Source organism: Colletotrichum karsti (genome assembly GCF_011947395.1).
Source record: "Colletotrichum karsti strain CkLH20 chromosome Unknown Scaffold36, whole genome shotgun sequence".
NCBI classification, from domain to species: domain Eukaryota; kingdom Fungi; phylum Ascomycota; class Sordariomycetes; order Glomerellales; family Glomerellaceae; genus Colletotrichum; species Colletotrichum karsti.
The window spans coordinates 150640-169685 of NW_024065936.1; the positions used below are offsets into that span (position 1 = coordinate 150640).

The following is a 19046-nucleotide window of genomic DNA, read 5'->3' on the forward strand; positions in this document are numbered from 1 at the left end:
ATCGAAGTTCATGAAGCGACGATGATTTTCATTTTATTTTGATATTCGTACACCGACCCACTCAATCGACCTTCAACCTCAAAATCTCAATTGCGTTGCCGCCCATGATGGCCTTTGCCTGCTCGCTGCCCTCACCCACCGCAGCAGCCACCGCATCGGCGTTCATGCTCACGCTCTCCCACTCACCCTGCTCATCCGTGGTCAACGGCGGGAAGAAGGGGTGATCCGTACCGAACATGAGTCTGTCGGCCCCGCTCGCGTCAATCGCCGCCTTCAGTCCCACCTCGGAGTAGATGACGGCGTCGAGGTAGATCTGCTCCTTGAGCACATCCCAGATCTTCCGACGACCCTGGCCAACCTTGCCCTCGCGCACCAGCTGCCCGTCGTGCAAGATGCAGCTCTCGATCCTACCGGCCAGGAAGGGCAGGGTGCCGCCGCTGTGGGCGAGCAACATGCGCAAGTCGCGCACCGCGTCGAAGACGCCCGCCAGGTACATCCGGGCTACCGCGATGGTGGTCTCCATGGGGAAACCCAGCGCGAGGGGCAGCACGTGGCCGTACTCGTTGCTCGCCCTCGGGCCCCAGACGTCGTTCGGCAGGCCGTAGTGCGGGTGCAGGAACACGGTCAGGCCGGCGGCGGCGATGGCCTTGAAGATGGGCAGCAGCTCCGGGTCGTCGAGACCCTTGCCGAGCCCGGACGTGCCGAGGATGATGCCGCGGCAGTACTTCAGCCCCTTGACGTGGGTGATGGCTTCGAGGATGGTCTCGAGCGGCGCGGTCAGGGGCAGGGCGGCGAAGAAGAACAGGCGGCCTGGGTGCGCGGCGCACATGCGGTCGAACTCTTCGTTGACGTCCCGCGCCATGGCGCCCGACTGGGACGCGTCGATGAAGTCGAGCCAGGGGTTCGCGAGCGAGACGACGGAGATGTCGATCTTGTGCGTGTCCATGAAGTGCACCTTCTGCTCGAGCGAGGCGTAGTGGGAGGTCAGCGGCCGGCCCGGGGGCTTCGCGGCGGGGTCCTTGGTGGCCTCGTCGAGGGCCTGCTGCTCCGAGGCGAGGAGGATGAGGCGCGGATCGGGGTCCTGCGGGAACCGGCGCACGACCGGAATGGTGGTTCGAGACTCGAGGATCTTGATGTACGACGGGGGGTACATGTGGGTGTGGATGTCCACCACCTTCATCGGCGTCGAAGAGGCCATTGTGTCCTTTTTTTTGCCCTTCGACTTTTGAGGTCGAGTCTGTTGATTCTTGTTGTTTTGCCCAGGTGCGGGGTATCAGATCAGGGTCTCGATGAGTCTGTTGTTCGTGAGTCTTTGCGGGATTGAAAAGCATGGACCTGAGATGTCCAACTTACAGAGATCGAGGTTCAGTCGCGAGTCGTGAAAGTTCCTGGCTAAGACACACACAACTCTGGAAAACCAAAGAAAAGACGATGTCAATTGTACAAGACGAGTTGTTTCTTAAGCGCCGGAACTCGTCGTTTTTCCAAAGTAAGTACCTGTTACCGAACGAGCTACGTCTTTCCAGGAAGGTGATGAGGTTGCCATGACCCGCATCCCCCCAATGCATGTCTCCTCATGCAGCATCTCTTCCCAGTCTCCCCCACACGCGAGCGTCTCCAACTGCGGTGCCTTGCAACCCAATCCCTCTCGTCCTGATTATCTTTACCCCGCCGTTATCTTCTCCGGTGCTTCGCGCCGCCCCGGCCTTATCATTCCGTTGTGCGTTTGGCGGGGTAACGCCACTTTGTCTTACACGTTGGTATTATAACCGTGTAGGAGGTCTCCGATGGCTGCTCGTGCGACTCGCGCGGTTCGACCCGGCCTACAGTTTCCCAAGGGTCTTTTCTCATTGTAGTGCTGGGTACCGGGATCAGCAAGGGTCTTTCGCCGGCCGGATGAGGATGGCTGGATGGTATGTAGGCCAAAGCCCGGCTCGTGGTTGGCCGTCTGCTTGCACCACGTTACGGACTGTATTACCAGAAGGGACGAATATAAGCCGCTTGAATATCCTACTCGCACGGATCCCATTCGTGAACCTTATCGCGACGCCGTGGAATCTTCTACGTCTGAGTCCGAGTAATGCTCTACTGATACATTTGGCTTCTGACACCTCACCAGAACTTCACCTCAATCTCAAGCAATCTCATACTTGTTATTCTTAACTCAAGCCGAACACTCAAAAGATCACAATGGCAGCCACAGCAGTAGATAAAGAGGGCCTCTTCATCCCCGTAAGTGAGCCAAACCATCTCCAAAACTCACCTCTCACTCATCAAACCCTTAGCTCATCGACTTCTCCGCCTTTCTAAACGGCGACACGGCCAAGCGCACCGAGACGGCCAAGCAGATCCTCGACGGCTTCCAGAACGCCGGCTTCATCTACCTCAAGAACGTACCCATCAGCCCCGAGCTCCGCGCCGCCACCTTCGCCAAGTCGGCCGACTTCTTCGCCCAGGACGACGAGGCCAAGACCGCCGTCGGCTGGACCACCCCGGAGGCCAACCGCGGCTACTCGGCCCCGGGCCGCGAGAAGGTCTCCCAGTTCATGGACGCCGCCTCGGTCGAGAAGGAGCGCTCCGGCAACCCGGACCTGAAGGAGAGCTTCGAGATCGGCCGCGACGGCGAGCCCGACCACCCGAACCGGTGGCCCGTCGAGAAGCCCGGCACCGCCGTCGACGGCTTCAGGGCCCAGATGCTCGAGTTCTTCGACCAGTGCAAGGGCCTGCACACCGAGGTCATGCGCGCCATCGCCGTCGGCATGGGCATCGACGAGCGCTACTTTGACGGCTTCACCGACGTCGGCGACAACACCCTGCGCCTGCTGCACTACCCCTCCGTCGACCCCAAGGTGTTCAAGGTCAACCCGGGCCAGGTGCGCGCCGGCGCGCACAGCGACTACGGGTCCATCACGCTGCTCTTCCAGGACGACCGCGGCGGCCTGCAGGTGAAGAGCCCCAACGGGCAGTTCGTGGACGCGACGCCGATTCCCGGGACGGTGGTCGTGAATGCGGGCGACCTGCTGATGAGGTGGAGCAACGACACCATCAAGAGCACCATCCACCGCGTCGTCGAGCCCCCGAGGAAGCCGGAGGATGGGTCGGAGTACCCGGCGCGGTACAGCATTGCGTGAGTGTGGATGTGTTCTTCCGCTGTTGAGTGGGATGCTGACGATTGATAGATACTTCTGCAACCCCAACTTCAAGAGCCACATCGAGGCCATCCCTGGTACTTACGCGACGGAGGCGGAGAAGAAGTACGAGGGCATCAACAGTGGGAAGTACCTCGTACAGAGGCTGACGGCCACATACTGATCTTTCCTTGCTGTGTTCTAAGAGGTGGTAAAATCGTGAGCTCTTAAAAGTAAATTGATGTTTCAGTCCACTGTTTTCACCAGTGAACAACGTGCTGCAAGTCATCAAGAAAGTGTATACATCCACAGCTCATCGCACGTTCGACAGAGTACCTGAGACGTGTCTCTGGTGCAGTACGGAACCAGGTCAGGTACGTGATGTCATGTGTGAAGTTGGCATTCGTTTCGTGCCAAGTGTAAATCACGAACATTGCACAGCAGTACCACACACCACATGGCCCTCATAGACATTAATTTGACCAGAAATAGTGATAGTAACATGAACATCTCACTTTATATGGTCGTCTCAGGTACCGCAGCATCTGTACGTCAACTCCCTCGAAACCATTCCGTCTCAGACAGCATCGCGGGGATGAGCAACATGGGTGAAAACGTCAAGACCCAACGCAACACCTCCCAAGCCTTGAAGACCAACCCCCCACTCTGCGACTGCAGGACCCTAGGTTCCTGGCCCCACGAAGTTAGATACAAGAGCTGCAGCACCAGGACCACACTCAGGTCTTCCCCGTGTCGATAGGTTCGGTAGTAGACATAGGAGTTCGCGAGCAAGAAGCAGTAGACGAATGACAGGTCGAGGTGCCAGTAACGGTACGCGACCTCGTCGTCCGTCGTGTCGCTGCTCGACACGTGGATGGCGCGCGCGGCAAGCCGAGCTTTGAAGCGGAGCGCGAAGAAGACGGTCACCAGCATCAGCGACACGAGTATGTCGGCGATGCCGACGTTGTCGCTCAGAAATCCCCACGATGACATGGCCATGAAGACGAAGTGAAATTCTCGCCAGCTGAAGGCCCAGCTATCGTGGACGTAACCTGCGAGGAAGCTCAAGGCTCCTCCGACGCCGAGTCCTCGCGTGAGATAGCGAATCAAGGCGTCGGGGTCCACCTTTCCATAGACATTGCGCTTGAAGACGGGATTAAAGTACGGAAATCGATGGCCGTATACTTCGACGGTGAACATCTCATGCTTGAGAAACGACTGTCTCCTTACCACGGCTCCACGAGGACCGTCTTCCAGCACGAGTTCGTTGCTCACTCGTGACATGTCTAGTCCCGTCATCATGTCCTTGAGTGACTGATTTCTGGGCTTGCGAACGATGTGACAGACAAAAGGGGGAGGAACCTGGCACAGCGAGAAAAGTGCATGGGCAAAACTTCGCGGTTCCAGAACGACGACAAACCCGTCGTACTTATCGTCGGCCCCGTACCTACCACTGGAATAGTGTAGCATCGTCCGTTGCCAATTCTGGTACCTGTCAGGAAGCGGACACACGCAACTCCATTGCCGTTTGTCCGCCTCTGCCGGCCAGACCTCCACCAACCGCTCCGGTAGTTCGACGGGCCCGCGTACGATCTGGAACCGAACGAATCCACATCTGAAGCCCGAATTCCACACTGGGTACTCAGGGCCGTCGGCCTGCTCGACCTTCTTGACGAAGATGGTGTGGTGCGGCATGTGCCGCGTCACATTCCAAGGGACATCCAACAGGCACGGTGGTATGCGTGGACGGACGTACTCGTCGGCGGAAGAAGACTGGAAAAGGGGTATCGCGAGGACCTTTGAGAAATTGGTCCCGATTTGGCAGTTCAGCAAGCCATAGGCCAGCTTCTCGAGTCGGAAAAGAGGCAGGGTGATCCGCAAACCACGACTTGTCATTTCCAGCACAGATCTAGCTTCGCCCATGGGCGTGGCCGACATTCCCGCCCAACATGCGAACTCTTTGGGACTGCGGGCGAGGAGCCCGTGGGATGAAGGCTCGTAGGCGCATTCGCGATAGTACTGCATGAACTCCTGGCTACCCGTAGAACCTGCGCCCATGATATGAATGGCGTTCCAATAAAGCCGGAACCGTTCGAACATGACGTCCGAGGACTTCTTCTGCAGAACCTCGAGCGAGGGGCTCCAGGCAAGTATGGATTCGTCAGGCGTTCGATTCATAAGTTCCAGTTGAAGTCGTTCGAACGCCCTCTCCCCTTCGCCGTAGAGCAGTGGCATGTTCACGTCGAAGATTCCAAGCAACGAGTACGCCATGTCCTCCAGCCGGGTCGTCTCACGCCTGGCGGCCCAAGACATGCGCACCGCGATCCCCGCCGTGCGGAAATCCTGCTCACCCCGAAGAAACGGGGTTGGTATCTTGGTGGCGACGTGAATGTTATCAGCTAGGGACGACCGAGTGCCGAAATGCACCCACGTGCTACTGTAGAACCTCAGGCTCTTGGGGGCGAGGAGCTCCTGCAAGGTCCAGCCCCGCGTAAACCAAAGGCTTCTTTCAAACTGGGTGGCGGGAACATGCCGAGAGTCGTCGGTATGCACATCATCGAGGAAGGCGAAGCAGACGGAGGCATCTGCGTACCACCTGAAGATGGAGTTGATTGCCTCGGAGAGCTCCGCGCTGCTTGTCTTGTCGATGCAGCAGGTATCGATCCAGACGTATTGGAAGCCGTGCTTCGCGGCCAGCCAGCAACTCCTGTCGACCTTGACGTACCCTTTCTTCGTCTTGTGGTCTGGACGATCGAGGTCCTGCAGAGTAACTTCTTCCTCGCGCCAACGGTGTGACAGGATGGCATATGGTGGAATATTGTTGAAGTATTCCTCCAACCTTCTAGTGTCGACGTTGAGCAGACGCATTTTGCGGTGTTTCGTCTCGCGGCGCTGAGAAAGTATTGCAAAGCTTCTCAAATGAGAAGTCCTGAGACTTGCCGTCAGCGAGGAAGAACCATCATGTGAGAAGCGACCGTCCTAGGCCGGTCAGGTGATTGGCCATTAGATCGGTGGCAGCCTGCATGTTGAGGGCTATTCATTGGAGGTCGGCGGAGCCATATTAGCGACAGAAGAGAGCATTCGCTGATACCTTCGAGGCTGAAATGATCAAACCGACGTTGCCGCTGGCTTCTAGCAGGAATGCTCCACATTGTGTTTTTCAAAGCGAGGACTTGGTTCAGTCGAAGTTGCTTATTTCGAGGGATAGCATAGGTAGGTAACCAGTCACATGGGCGGCGGGGTGGCGATGCGGGGCGTTCATGCGCCTTCGCACTGTGACAACACTGTCATCCATCAAGCTGTAGGCTGAAGCTAAGCAAGCTGTCCGAAACATCAACCTCAGATCCGACATAGATGGCGAGCCAAAGATGAAGAAAACACTTCTTCTGGTCTTTATCCACGGCTTCAAGGTAAGTCCCCCCGCAAGAGTCTACCGGATGCATCGAATCTGACACTTTTCGCAGGGGGGTGACGACACCTTTGGTGACGAGGATGGCTTCACAGAGCAGCTGCGCTCGCAGCTCGCGTCCGCGCTGCCCAAGATCAACGTGAAGCATCTCATATACCCGAAATACGAGACCCGCGGAGACTTAGGAGACTGCGTCAGCCGTTTTCGCGACTGGTAGGCTCAGCATTCCTCGCACTTTCAAAAGACGCAACGCGACTCATCCCTGTACACAGGCTCCTAGAAAAGGTCATCGACCTCGAGGTCGCAAACGCGACGCCCTCGCCGACGGTCGACCCTTCCGTCCGGATCGTGCTGATCGGGCACTCCATGGGCGGTATCGTCGCCGCGGAGACGGCCATCGGGCTGACCTCCGAGCACCCGATCTACTCGGAAGACGGCGTCGAGAAGTCGGACAACCCGTCCACCTTCAACGGCCTGATGTTCCCCTACATCCAGGGCGTCCTCGCCTTCGACACCCCCTACCTCGGCATCTCACCGGGCGTGGTCGCCCACGGCGCCGAGGGCCACTACCAGACCGCTTCCGCCGCCATGACGCAGCTCAGCGGTCTCGGGACGGCCCTGTGGGGCGCGAAGCAGGCGGCCTCCCCTCCGCCGGGGAGCAGGGCGCCCGTCGCGGCGCTGCCTGCGCCCGCGGCGCCCGCGCAGCAGAAGAAGGAGCAGCAGCAGGGCGGCTGGGGATGGGGCAAGATCGCGATGGCGGCCGGGAGCGCGGCGGTTGTTGCGGCGAGCGCGGGTGCGGCGTACTACAACCGCGAGCAGATCACCCAGGGATGGACGTGGGCGACGTCGCATCTCGAGTTCGTGGGGTGTTTGGCCAAGGGGCAGGAGCTGCAGAAGAGGGTGCAGCACATGGTCAAGCTGAACAAGGAGCTCGGGGTGGGGTTCGCCAACTTGTACACGCGGCTCGGAAAGGCGGCCGGGAACAAGGAGGTTAGTGTTGTCGGGACGGTGCTGGGGAGGGATCGGACTTTTTGCAACCTGCCCAAGAAGGGCAATGCTGGGGTCTGGCAAGATGCCGTGAACGACATGGCGACGGATGAGACGCTGGCGCATATGAGTAAGTGGCCTAATCCTGCTGTCGGGATCGAGATGCTGACGCTGTACTAGACATGTTTGATGCGAAGCAGAACCCGGGTTTCGAGAAGCTGAAGCAGGATGCGACTACCTTGGTCGCGCAGTGGACGAAGAACGACTGGTACGAGGCTAGCACGGAGGACAAGCTCGCCATCAAGGAGGCGGGCGAGAGCGCAACTGCCTGATGCGCGAGAAGGATCTCTTTCATCTATATCATTACGAACGTTGCGCCTCCGGAGCAACGATGCATCCTTAGATACCTGTTTTTGTCTAAATCCATACCCACCATGCAACCCCCTGAATACCCACTGTATCTTTTTTGAGCCTCCCGTCTTCTAGATTTACTGAGTCTTCGAAATGCCCGCCTGCTCGGCCTTCATGTTGCGCATGACCTTCCTTCTCTGCTTCATCATGTAAGTGTACAGAATGTACGAGCCTATCATCCCAAGTCAGTGACCGTGTCATTGCCACACCCCCGCAACAAGCTTGGACCTACCGGGAACGTAGGCGGCGAGGATGCCGTAGGCGATGTACGGGAAGATCTCTCCCAGCTCCTTGGCAGGGCCGGCCGAGTAGTAGATGAGGGCGCACTCGCTCGTGATGCCGATGGGGTAGAGCACGAAGAAGGTGTTGTATCGCAGCCAGACGAGGGGCCTGGGCTGGAAGCCGCTGAGGTTGAGGGCGAAGTAGGAGTAGCGGATGACCTCGGTGACGCTCCAGGCGAGGAGCATCGAGGAGTACCAGGTGCTGCGGGCGAGGAAGGGGAACGGGTAGACGACGCCCCAGACGAGGACGAAGCGGCTAAGGACCTGCATGAGGGTCGTGAAGACGGGGGCGCGAACGACACCTGTAGACGCGAATCGTTAGTTGGAGACGCAATTTTGCTAGAGTAGAAGGGGATTCGTACCGACAAGCGCGTGCAGGACCTCCATGGCGGCCAGAGTCTGCGTCCATCTCGTCCACTCGCCGACACCGAGGTGGACGAATCCGGGGCCGCGGAGGGCGTAGAGGGCAACGGTGCGGCCGAGGACGACGGACCAGGCGATCGCGGAGACGAAGTTGTAGAAGATCAAATAGCCATTCTTCACGGGCGACTGCCGCGGCTTCGGGGGCTTCACTGCGTCTGCCATTGTTGCTTTGGGCCGTGCAATATCGCGGGGGAGCTGTGATGGTAGGATCGAAGTTTTTGGTTTCCAACGGGATTGAAGAAGTTTGTTGAGGGAGGTTGAGCTGCAGCAAGGGTCTGCTTGCAGGAGCCTCTCCAATTCGTTCCACCCCTCGATCGGGGCCGAGGCTTTTTGGTGGTGCTCCTGCAAGGGAGATCCACTGTACAAGGTACGTCACAGTGTCATGGTGCTGGAACTGCAAGGGTCGAGCTCGCTATTTCGTCTCTTCTGAATGCTGACAGCTTGGCTCTGACTGCCAATCCTAGTCCTGAAGTTAACACCAATGAATCAAGTCTTCAGCTGAGCCGAATGAGGGAAAAGGATGTAGTGTGAGAATTAAATCGTAGACTTCGTTAGGTAATTACGGGAATGGTACATAGGTATGAAGAATTTTGAACCCCTTGCTTTGCCCCAAAAAGACAGACGCACTCATTAATACAGCATGTGGAAGAACACGGACGACATGAGGAATACAGGCAGCCAGAAAACCAGAGCCGTGGAATGCGAAAGAAGCTGTCCGGGTGCACTTCCGTTGTGCAGCATAACAACCTGACCGAAGTCGTGGGCAGAGTCGATACTGCACACGACCTGGCACTGGTCATTGCCGTCACGACGCGCCAGCTGGCCTTGCGGGCCGTGACCATGCTGCTGGCTGACGGCACCGCGCTTCGTGACGGTGGTGGGAGAGTCGGTGGTGTTGAAGACCATCTCGAGCCACTGGACTTGCAGGACGGCAGAGCCGCCGACCTCCATCACGCCGGACCACGAGCCGCCGTCACTCCAAGAGTTGATCATGACGCGGCTGGGGTCGCGAGGGACCTGGTACTTGATGGCTGAGACTTGCTTGCCGTCAACGAGCCAAGTGCTCTGCTCGGCATCCCAGTCGAGGCGGTGAACCGCCCAATCACGCCACGAGACAGGTGCAGTGCCGTTCTGAGTTGACTGGTCGATGGTGTTGCCGCTGTCATCGAAGGACGGCTGGTTCGTGTACTGGATCCTGTTGTCGGGGTCCTTGGTCAGGATCTCGATGTCGGCCTCCTGGACGTCGGCGTATTTCTCTGCCTCACGGTAGGTGAAGAGGGCCGTGCAGGCACCAGGATCACCGATGGTGCGGGCGAACATGCGGACAGACACGAACTTGTAGCCCATCGAGACCGATTCGATCTCGGCAGAAGTCTGGAAGTCCTTGAGACGCGCGGTGCGGAAGCTCATGTAGGTATCCGAGCCCGGGTTGGAGTCGGTGTTCTTCTCGATGTAAATGTTGTTGGGGGAATTGACCATGCTGACGGTGGCATCATTGCCGCTCCGGCCTCGGCTTTTGCTGTTGTTCCAGCTCTGAATGGCCCATATCGACGTCCATTTGTCGGACTTGAAGTAATCGGATGTCACCGGTGCGGAACCGCTGTTGTTGTAGTTGTCGATAACATCTGGGACACCGGCGTACTGGCTCAAGCTTCGCCAGTCGTAAAAAATGTGGTTGCTGAAGTAACTCTCCGAGGTGTTGGTCAGGAAGCAGTTGCAGGCATCATCCTGAACGACAGGATGGTCGGCCGAGACCAGAGGAAGAAGGGCGAGGGCAGTGCCCAGAATCGATGATTGTGTGAAGAACATGACTGCTGCTTGATTGTAGGGTTGTGGCTGAAGCTGCGGCTCTGTCAATGAGGGGATGAAGGAATACGAGGGGGATAGGATGGTTTAAAAACAAGTGTGACAACTCGTCTCACTTCAACCAGGTATTGTTGCTCTGAAATGGAAGCTCCCAAGCAACGGCGCACCGGAATGTGAGACGCGATCGTGCGTAGTGGTTTCCTTCCAATAAGTGTCATCGAGCCGCTAGCCGGCCAGACTCTCGCCTTCGCCCGAACAAAATAAGCCTGACGGAAGGATCCCTCAAGGTGTAAGTCTGCGAGATTAAGCGTGATCTCTACGAAACCAGCGATGAGATCTTCTTAGCTAGCCGCCACTAGGTCGTCATGATTTGAAAATGCTGCGTAGAGTTCCAGCCTAGCACGAGCGGGAGCTGTAGCTGCACCACGAGAACCACACGTAGCATTCAAGATGACTGGGCAGAGAGGATCCCGGGCCGAAGGCATGGTGTGCAGAGGAACGATAAGACTTGGCCAGAGAATGGTGCGATTTGTTGATGGGCAAAGTCAACAAGAATGTCCGCATCCGGTAGCCGTCGCTCATTTGCTTTTAGCGTCGTCTCCTGAATTGTGCCGTGGCGCCCTAGACTTCTAGGCGGCGGGTAACGGGGACCGTGGCTCGGGTGTCTTGCGAGCTATTTCTGGTTACAACGGGAGGCCTGCGATTGTGTTTAGAGGCTGTGCGGTAATACCTCAAGACCGTGTTCTGCAACGCCATCTTTGAAGGGCCGATGTCGTGTGTGATGAAAGATGTAAACAAGAGGATCCGACGCTGCTATTTTTCATGAGGTCGGTGCACCTCTGGCCTAAGGCACGTTACATAAGCGAAAACAATGGGGAAGACATGGATGCTGAACACACACCCCTGTCAACTCAAATGAACGACTTACACCAGCTCCTGGCCTCATAGGGCTGCGACCACCATGGCACTCCATGATCAAGGCGTTAGACTGAAATCTGTCTTGGTTCAGACTCATAATATTCTAGTTGAAAGACCGAGTTCTTTCTGTTCTCTCAAGTCGACTCAAATGCATCCAATTTGTCTGCTTCGCCTCTGACATGATCGCCCTGCGAAATCGGTTCTCTGTCATCAATGGACTAACCAGAAATTCGTTACTTACCTATACAATCAATGGCCAGGAAAACGACTTTCCTTTACAGAAATTCATCGCGGTTGATTGTGGTTTACGAAGTCTCACTGCAGTGTCGCAATGGAAGCCTTCCATCCGCTGTGGCGATTCAAGACAATATGAAGTCACAGTGAGAGACAGTTCTCAGCTGGCGGGTTTCCAAATATCTTCAATTCTCCCTCAAACCCACCTCGAAGACTACTAGCTTGTATCGCGCCTATGGATCTGGTCTTCCTTCTTGCACATCAGCTTTCGTCGGCTTGGCGTTGCTTGACGAGGCTAACCCAGAACTTGACGAGCTACTATGAGGGTCAGCACAGCCGTGCCGAGGTTTTGGATCTCGATTCCATAGCTCCTTATGTTGTTTCCTTGCTCTATCCCAACTTTCCGATTTGCTCCGCTCGAAATTTTCCGCAGTTTGCCGCTGATTTGCAGGCAACTTCGCAATCCGTTTGCTGGCCATCATCCTCCTCACTCGTTCCCGCCGAATCTTCTCAAAACTGAAGGCGTCTTCCGAAGTAACTGTGAAAGCTGTTAGCCGAAGTAGACTTGCTTATGGCGGATTTCACATACCATCTCGCATGAATTCTCCCTCCAGTGCGTCCAGATCGTAAGCCTCCTCGTCTACCAGACGCACACCACAAAGGAGAGAAAGTTCTTCCATCAAGTCCATATCGAAGAACAACTCTCCGTGTTTCGAGAATACCTCCAACTCGAAGATGTAGTCCTTGCTCAATATAACGTCCACAGACAGATCCTCCAGAACGTGGAAGTCACACTGAACTGTCAGATCTCCCAATGTCCACGTCGCATCGCGAACGATGCCGCTCGTCCAGGTTCTCGTGCCGTCTGCAAGCTCCACCTCGACCCGATCTTCTCTCCCGGAAGATACGAATAAGCCATAGAGTCGAGCGTACTCTGCGGAAACCAGCATCAGATCAGAGCCTGTGTCCGCAAGGGCTGTCGTATTGCGACCGTTGAGGATGCCCATCAAGCGTTTCTTCACTTGACCGAGTAGTCTCAGCCGTAGTCTTCTCGGTATGAGACGTTTCTGTACTCGATGCAAGAATGACGTGAGGGTCTTCGTTGTCTCCAAGAACCGGCTCCCTAGGATGAGATCATTGGAGCAGGTGGGCAACATCCAACACTTCAACTTGTGTGGTATCGACTCTTGACCAAACTTCCAGATGACTTCCACCATTCCCGGTGAATGAATCCTTTTCTTGTTCGCAAGCGTGATCATTCTCTCGGTCCCAGGGTTCGGTTGGTGGCCCAGCTTGGATGCGAGGCTGGAAGAAATCATGCACTCATCCGAACCAGTGTCTGGTAGAGCTGCCACATTAACTCCGTTCACGTTTCCTTGTACCGTGTATTCTGTCGTGCCGGAGGAGTATTGGACCTTTCTTGGTGCCATATTTCGCTGTAGACTGGCCACATGAGACTGGATCATGGGCCGACGAGCAGCAGCGAGACGTCCAGCGTTCGAGCGTTCAGTTTCCATGCGTTCGGCGGTCGTGCTATCAGTTTCCTTCCCGAAGTCGTACTGGATGATGCCACCTTTGCCTCCATCGCGGCCACTAACAACAACATCACCAAGTCGCACATCATGTCTTGAGGTGGGTGCGCTACCCCCGGCCATAAGTCGCAATCGCACATTCGGAAAGCTATACATCATGTCTCGAACCACAGTCGCCCAGGTATTTGTACCATCGGGTAAGACAGTAATAACGACATTATGCGTCCCAATCGTACCTAGGGCGTAATCATTATGATCGTTTGGGGCGAGGGAGGGACAGTCCTCATGTTTCTCATCAAGTAAGGCTTGTGCCGCGTCGAACTCGGTGGGAAGGGCGCAGATCCAACCGACGGTGTAGGCTTCCGGATCAGCCATAGCCAGTACTTGTTCGTTTGAGGAATTAAGACGAGCGAGTGCTCATGCGAAATGAATGAGAGGGAATCTAGATGGGAAAGTAAAGACGTTGGAATAAGTTGGTCAGACGTAAATGGCGGGTTTCCTCGTCTATTTATTGGACGTAACATCAGGCTGGCAGTAAATAGCTAGATGGGACTGGGGTGCTCAGGGGCCGCCCTACTGATTGATTGGTAAAGAGCATGCTGACCATGCTTCTTGGATGAAGCGCGAGAACCAATTGAGACATCCCACGATGGTGCAAAGTGGTAGAGAAAGCGAAACGCCTGCCGCTCACAAGGAATTGAGCAGAAGCGGGGTCGGTGAGACTGCCTCCGGGGCTGACTGCAGGGCGGACAGCTCTTCGTAAGAAACGCGCATCAAAGAAGGGGACTTAATTGGCTGCGCAGCCTCACCTTGGCTTGCGTCAGGCAGCTACCGTCAGCAGATGCAGCCCTATATCTTGATTCGTCAACTCTCCTCCCCGACTCTGAATGAGTAGACAGCTTCTTCCACCGAATCCCTCGAGTGGCAGGACACATCCCGAGTAAGGTAATCTTTTTCGGAGTGCTCCAGCTCAACGAAGCTGTTCGTCAAGTCAAACTCAAACAGTCTTCATGTTATTTTCAAGTTCATACCCGAACGTACCTTAAACTGGCTCAATGCGTAACCACATAACTTCTCGTGCCTTCATCAGATGGGGAGAGTATGACCCAAAAGATAGGATACGCCGAAGTCGCGGAGTGGATGGCACGTGATGTCGACAACGAGACGCTGATATATCGCCGTTTCGATGAGCTGGCCGCTCGGAATCTATTATATCTCCAGTCGGAGCTACTCGATCTAGAAAATGAGTTGAGCGAACTCGACAAACAAGATGCTGAAGACGAGGACATGGACTGGCAAGAAGTTGTGATCACTTGGGAAAAGCTCGACAAGCTTGCGACGGGTAGAGGTCAAGGCGAAAAACAGACAATACCAGAATCTTCGGCGTCCAAAGCAAAACGTCGTATGGAACTAGTCGAAAAGATACGCCAAAAACTAGAAGTATATCGTGAGTTCTGTTCTTACTCTCGAATGTGTATCTCGCCTAATCCTCATTGCTCAGAAAAAGCATTACTACGTCAAAGCGAGGTCGCCAGACTAAGGAAACCAAACAAACGAGTCCTAGAAGCCTTCAGGGCATGGTTCACGGGGATGCCCAGATTATTCGGAAAAGCACAAAACTTCCTCAACAACCCCGATGATCTTGTCGCCCTGAACCCGGCACAAGAAACCGACTACCTATCGGAGTATCTCAGGCGGAACTGGCCTGTAGATGTGAGCCCCCCAACTCAAACATGAAGCTTTCAAGTCGAGTAACGTCTATCTAGAAAGATACTCATTGCGACGGCGTCACCATAGGACGCTACGCAGAATCTTCGATTTCTATCGCAGTCGCCTTCATCAGCATACTCGTAGCCGCGATCCTCCTAGTAGGCTCCATCACGGGGCTCTACTTCGTGCGAAACGACGCGGCCAAACTCGGCCTGATCGCTTTTTTCACGGCCCTGTTCGCACTCAGCGTCGGACTGATGACGAACGCGCGGAGGGCGGAGATCTTTGCCGGAACAGCAGCGTAAGTCATATCTTGACCCAAGAGGGATACACCTTTCTAACGTGAGATTAGATATGCCGCCGTGTTGGTTGTATTCGTGAGCGGCGATCTGTCGAGCTCGCAGGGCTCATGAACAGAAAAGTGAGGGGGAAATAAGAGTTCGTGACGAGATACGTGGATGTAGAAGCGTCACGGTAGGATCGCGGTGGTCTGATATCAGCAGCTCTCGAAGTTCGCTCTATGAATGGAAAACATGGAGTACTATATATACTGTTGGCCGCACTAGGTAGGCTAGCACTCCCAATAGCAAGCATGAGGGTGGGCTAACCACTGATTAGGCACTTCACCTCAACCAGGCCGCCTACACACGCAACTCCTGAGCGTAATACTTATGGTGAAGTGAGCTAGTTTCCCCGAGCAGAGGGCTACGCTGGCTAAGGTCAAGTATCGCTGGCATCGGACGAAACAACAAACAACCATCAGCCAGGAAGTTGAAGCATACACTAACCCGATGGACGGTTCTTACATACAGCCTCACTCTTCAGCAAAGACGCAGAAACGATTCCAAAAAGTACCTCCAGCGCCATCTAAACCCCACTATGCCTTCAAACAGACGCCCAGATCCTTCCTACATACACCAAAAAGGCAGCGCAAGCCCCAAAAACAAAAGATTTCCCACTACGACGTTCGAACTCGTGTCTCCGCGGCGAAAGCGCGACATGCTAAACCACTGCACCAAATGGGACGGCGACGATGTGTTGAAAGGAGGCAGCGAGCACCGAGTGCAAGAAGGCCCGGATGGGCAGGCGTTGGGGAATTGTGATTCATTTATTCGTTTGTTTGTTTGGTCATCAGGGTTGTTTGAGCCACCTGCGGGCAACCGAGCCGGGAGAAGGAACCCGGAGAACCCAGCCCAATACGCTCCGGGCATCATCAGCTATCTTACTTCAGTCGTGAATAGATCAGGATCCTCATAATCCGCTCTTCCTCCTCAGACAACTCCCACAGTGAACTCGTCCAGCAGACTCAGGTCGTCAAACTCCCTAATCAGCGTATTCGCCGTGGCGGCCTTGGGATCGATGACCGCCAGATCAAAGTCCGTCACGAAGAACCCCGTCGCGGTCTCGAGCGCCCGCTGGTTCTTGGTCGCCTTCAGCTCCTGCAGCAGGTACCGGCCCTCGGTGTTGTCGAGGGCGCCCCTCTTGACGGCCATGGCGACGAGGCCCTTGGCGATGACGCCGGCGACGGTGAAGGAGCGGTAGAGGCCGAGGTAGGCGAAGATGCACTTGAGGAAGTGGTGGCGCCACTCCGGGTCGCTCGAGACGATGGCCGCGGCGTTGGCCACGTGCATGAGCGCCGTGTGCCAGAGGATCGAGTTGGTGCGCGACGGGAGCGACATGTAGACGTCGACCAGGTCCTTGAGCTGCTCGAGGGACGCGGCGAAGATGGCGGGGACCTGGGCGGCGGAGGGCGTCCAGGACTTGAAGCCGTGCTGCTTGTCGATGGGGATGAAGGGCCTGAAGAGGTAGAGGACGGTGCCGTGGAACCACATGCTGCAGAGGGTGTGAGGATCACGATTCGGGGGTTGGGGTTGGGGGGCGATCCAACGTACTGAAGATTGAGCACGTAGCTGGGGCTATGCTTGCTACGGACGAGGCTCTCGGGCAGATTGGCAGCCCAGGTTAAGAGCTTGTAGTATTTCTCGATGGCAAATGCCCTCGAGGCACGTCCGGGTCCTTCATGCTGGTAGTACCACGTCAGGCGGGACGAAATCACCCAGAGCTCGCAGAATGCTGCGAAGGTTTCGGAAAAGGGTGATGCCGCGACTCTTTTCCTCCGGGAAGATGTCCCAGACGGAGCATCATTGCCATGGCTACGGGGCGCACTTTCATTTTGCAGTCCCTTGACATCCTTCCCCGGGATGGGCAGATTTGGCGGGTACTCAGTGGTAGCTGGTAGGAAGAATTGGGCTACCATGCTATTCCCAGTATTAGGGAACTCTCTCACCCTACGGGTCGTCCTCTGCGGTACTCACCTCAGAGTGCAGAAGACACCCCAGGCAACCTTGGCTTTCCCCCTGGCGTCTTCCTCGGAGAGATCCTTGAGGTCTTCCGAGGTCGACGCGTCGGAGGTCCCAAAGAGTTTCAGACGTCGGGCCATGGCAGCTGTCTCGTTGATGTACTCGACGTCGAGTGCGCCGTTGCCATTGCACCCGACGGACTGGATGAGAAAGGCCAACGCCGCGACTGTCGTCAGCGAGTCTTCCCTATCTGCACGCCATAGCCTGCCGGCTTCTGCTTCCAATTCGTGACTCCAACCAGATGCCGACGGATGATACGTGGCATAGGCTTGCTGGGTCAAGTCAGCTATCATCATCTACGTCCACGGGAAGGAGTCGTGACTGACACAGGCGAATGCAAGAAGAGCGCAGACTAGCAGTGGAGAACAAAAGCGATGTTGATAGTGAGTGAGGTCATGTATGAACAGCTCGGTGTCGAATAAGCCCAGCATGGCATGATCTGTCTCGAGGTAGAGTGTGATGGCCTTCGCAGCATGATCACTCGGTATGGAGACTACGGTCCAGTATTCGATATCAAGGTTTAACAAGCGCGGATCTGTCTGGATAGGTGACTGAACGGGCTCGGCCGGAAAGACGCTAGAGATGCTCGAGCGCAGCAACATGGACTCGTTCGTCGCATCTCCTGAAGAAGATCCGGCGACGGAGCCATGGCTAAATATCGAGCTTGGTTCTGGGGACGATGACTCCGAGTCGGACACGTCCGTTATGCGGCTTCTTTTGGACGGTCTCGAGTCTGTGCTTTCCGGGCTGGCGAACCGTTGGCCCTGTCCCAGAAGGGGATACGCCACAGGATAGTCTCTGTGGAGCTGGAATTCGTAGTTTGTACGAAGCTGAGGGACGAATTGTTGAGGGGCCGGTCCTGAGGGTATAACGGACCGAAGAGCAACGTTCGGGTCAGTCGCGAAGCGGAACTCTTTGAACGCCAGAGCCTTCGCTTCCGGAGACAACGAATCATGCTGAGCAAAGAAGGACCGAGGGAACAGTGCCCGCAAAGCTTCCAAGTCGCGTTTGATTTGCTCGTTCTCGCTCTTGAGTTCTTCGTTCTCGCGCTTGAGGTCCTGATTGCCGCGCTTGAGAGCCATAACAGGCGTCTCCTTCTCGTCGATACTCTCATATTTGCAGTCTACGTCGAGGTCGACGCAGGAGGTGCATTTCGGTCGTTTGCCATCGCACTGGGAACACACATGTCAGTCCTCAGTGAGTCAGTGTGGGAAAGACAGCCGGCGCTTACACGTTTTTTCTTGAAACGACAACGTTCGCAGGCTACCTTGGTGAGAGCTTCTGAACGCTTTTTGGAAGTGGGCGGCAGAACACGAGATACGGGGGGCAATCCAGATTTGGGGGCAGGGAGCAAACGGCGGAAGGACTGATCAGGCATTGTTGGCCAAGTGTTGCATTGAATGCAACACAGCTCGTACAACCCGACTTTCTGCTAAAACAGTAGTGCCGTGCGGTTGATGAACAAGGTCACGACGGAGCAGTCTTGTCCAATGGTCCAAAACGGGCTTCAGTCGTCGTGATGGGCTGGAAAAGAGGGGTATTGAGCATGAGGGGAGGCAGCATAATAACCGAGGGGCTGAGCAGCAACAACAAAGGGCAGACAATCGTCCATGTATCGTGGGGACGAGGACAGGGCGGGTGATACAGAAGAAGGATTTTTGACAGACGTCGACATTTGAGGGGACGATCCGACGGGGACAGAAGGCTGCGACTCCCCGCTCGAGGCCATCAACGGTGCGGACGACGCGGGTACGGCAGCAGGGTGGGCGGACAGGTGAAGGGGAAGACGGTGAGACGGGGTCGGAGACGGAGATGGAGATGGAGCTTTGTGGCAGAAGCTCAACGGT

General features: G+C 55.9%; 9 protein-coding genes across 9 annotated transcripts; 3 read left to right on the plus strand and 6 right to left on the minus strand.

Moving 5' to 3' along the window:
• Positions 1–61: 61 nt before the first annotated feature.
• Positions 62–1198, minus strand: CkaCkLH20_09818 (amidohydrolase; the record flags this gene model as incomplete). Its single annotated transcript, XM_038892533.1, has 1 exon — positions 62–1198. The coding sequence occupies one exon, from the start codon at positions 1196–1198 to the stop codon at positions 62–64; it is 1137 nt and encodes a 378-aa protein (XP_038742100.1).
• Positions 1199–2190: 992 nt separating this feature from the next.
• Positions 2191–3312, plus strand: CkaCkLH20_09819 (thymine dioxygenase; the record flags this gene model as incomplete). Its single annotated transcript, XM_038892534.1, has 3 exons — positions 2191–2232; positions 2286–3127; positions 3180–3312. The coding sequence occupies 3 exons, from the start codon at positions 2191–2193 to the stop codon at positions 3310–3312; spliced, it is 1017 nt and encodes a 338-aa protein (XP_038742101.1).
• Positions 3313–3680: 368 nt separating this feature from the next.
• On the minus strand, positions 3681–5996 carry CkaCkLH20_09820 (het domain-containing protein; the record flags this gene model as incomplete). The annotated part of the gene is made up of 1 exon (XM_038892535.1): positions 3681–5996. The coding sequence occupies one exon, from the start codon at positions 5994–5996 to the stop codon at positions 3681–3683; it is 2316 nt and encodes a 771-aa protein (XP_038742102.1).
• A 500-nt stretch (positions 5997–6496) lies between these two features.
• On the plus strand, positions 6497–7856 carry CkaCkLH20_09821 (uncharacterized protein; the record flags this gene model as incomplete). The annotated part of the gene is made up of 4 exons (XM_038892536.1): positions 6497–6538; positions 6593–6750; positions 6810–7654; positions 7705–7856. The coding sequence occupies 4 exons, from the start codon at positions 6497–6499 to the stop codon at positions 7854–7856; spliced, it is 1197 nt and encodes a 398-aa protein (XP_038742103.1).
• A 156-nt stretch (positions 7857–8012) lies between these two features.
• On the minus strand, positions 8013–8801 carry CkaCkLH20_09822 (protein tyrosine phosphatase-like protein; the record flags this gene model as incomplete). The annotated part of the gene is made up of 3 exons (XM_038892537.1): positions 8013–8107; positions 8168–8518; positions 8579–8801. 3 exons carry the CDS (start codon positions 8799–8801, stop codon positions 8013–8015), a joined length of 669 nt encoding a protein of 222 aa, XP_038742104.1.
• A 468-nt stretch (positions 8802–9269) lies between these two features.
• Positions 9270–10448, minus strand: CkaCkLH20_09823 (uncharacterized protein; the record flags this gene model as incomplete). The annotated part of the gene is made up of 1 exon (XM_038892538.1): positions 9270–10448. One exon carries the CDS (start codon positions 10446–10448, stop codon positions 9270–9272), a length of 1179 nt encoding a protein of 392 aa, XP_038742105.1.
• Positions 10449–11858: 1410 nt separating this feature from the next.
• On the minus strand, positions 11859–13114 carry CkaCkLH20_09824 (uncharacterized protein; the record flags this gene model as incomplete). The annotated part of the gene is made up of 3 exons (XM_038892539.1): positions 11859–11912; positions 12089–12135; positions 12187–13114. The coding sequence occupies 3 exons, from the start codon at positions 13112–13114 to the stop codon at positions 11859–11861; spliced, it is 1029 nt and encodes a 342-aa protein (XP_038742106.1).
• Positions 13115–14230: 1116 nt separating this feature from the next.
• CkaCkLH20_09825 (uncharacterized protein) lies at positions 14231–15252 on the plus strand (the record flags this gene model as incomplete). Its single annotated transcript, XM_038892540.1, has 4 exons — positions 14231–14576; positions 14631–14842; positions 14896–15140; positions 15192–15252. 4 exons carry the CDS (start codon positions 14231–14233, stop codon positions 15250–15252), a joined length of 864 nt encoding a protein of 287 aa, XP_038742107.1.
• Positions 15253–16110: 858 nt separating this feature from the next.
• CkaCkLH20_09826 (uncharacterized protein) lies at positions 16111–18577 on the minus strand (the record flags this gene model as incomplete). The annotated part of the gene is made up of 5 exons (XM_038892541.1): positions 16111–16672; positions 16732–17097; positions 17155–17471; positions 17526–18371; positions 18431–18577. The coding sequence occupies 5 exons, from the start codon at positions 18575–18577 to the stop codon at positions 16111–16113; spliced, it is 2238 nt and encodes a 745-aa protein (XP_038742108.1).
• Positions 18578–19046: the final 469 nt, after the last annotated feature.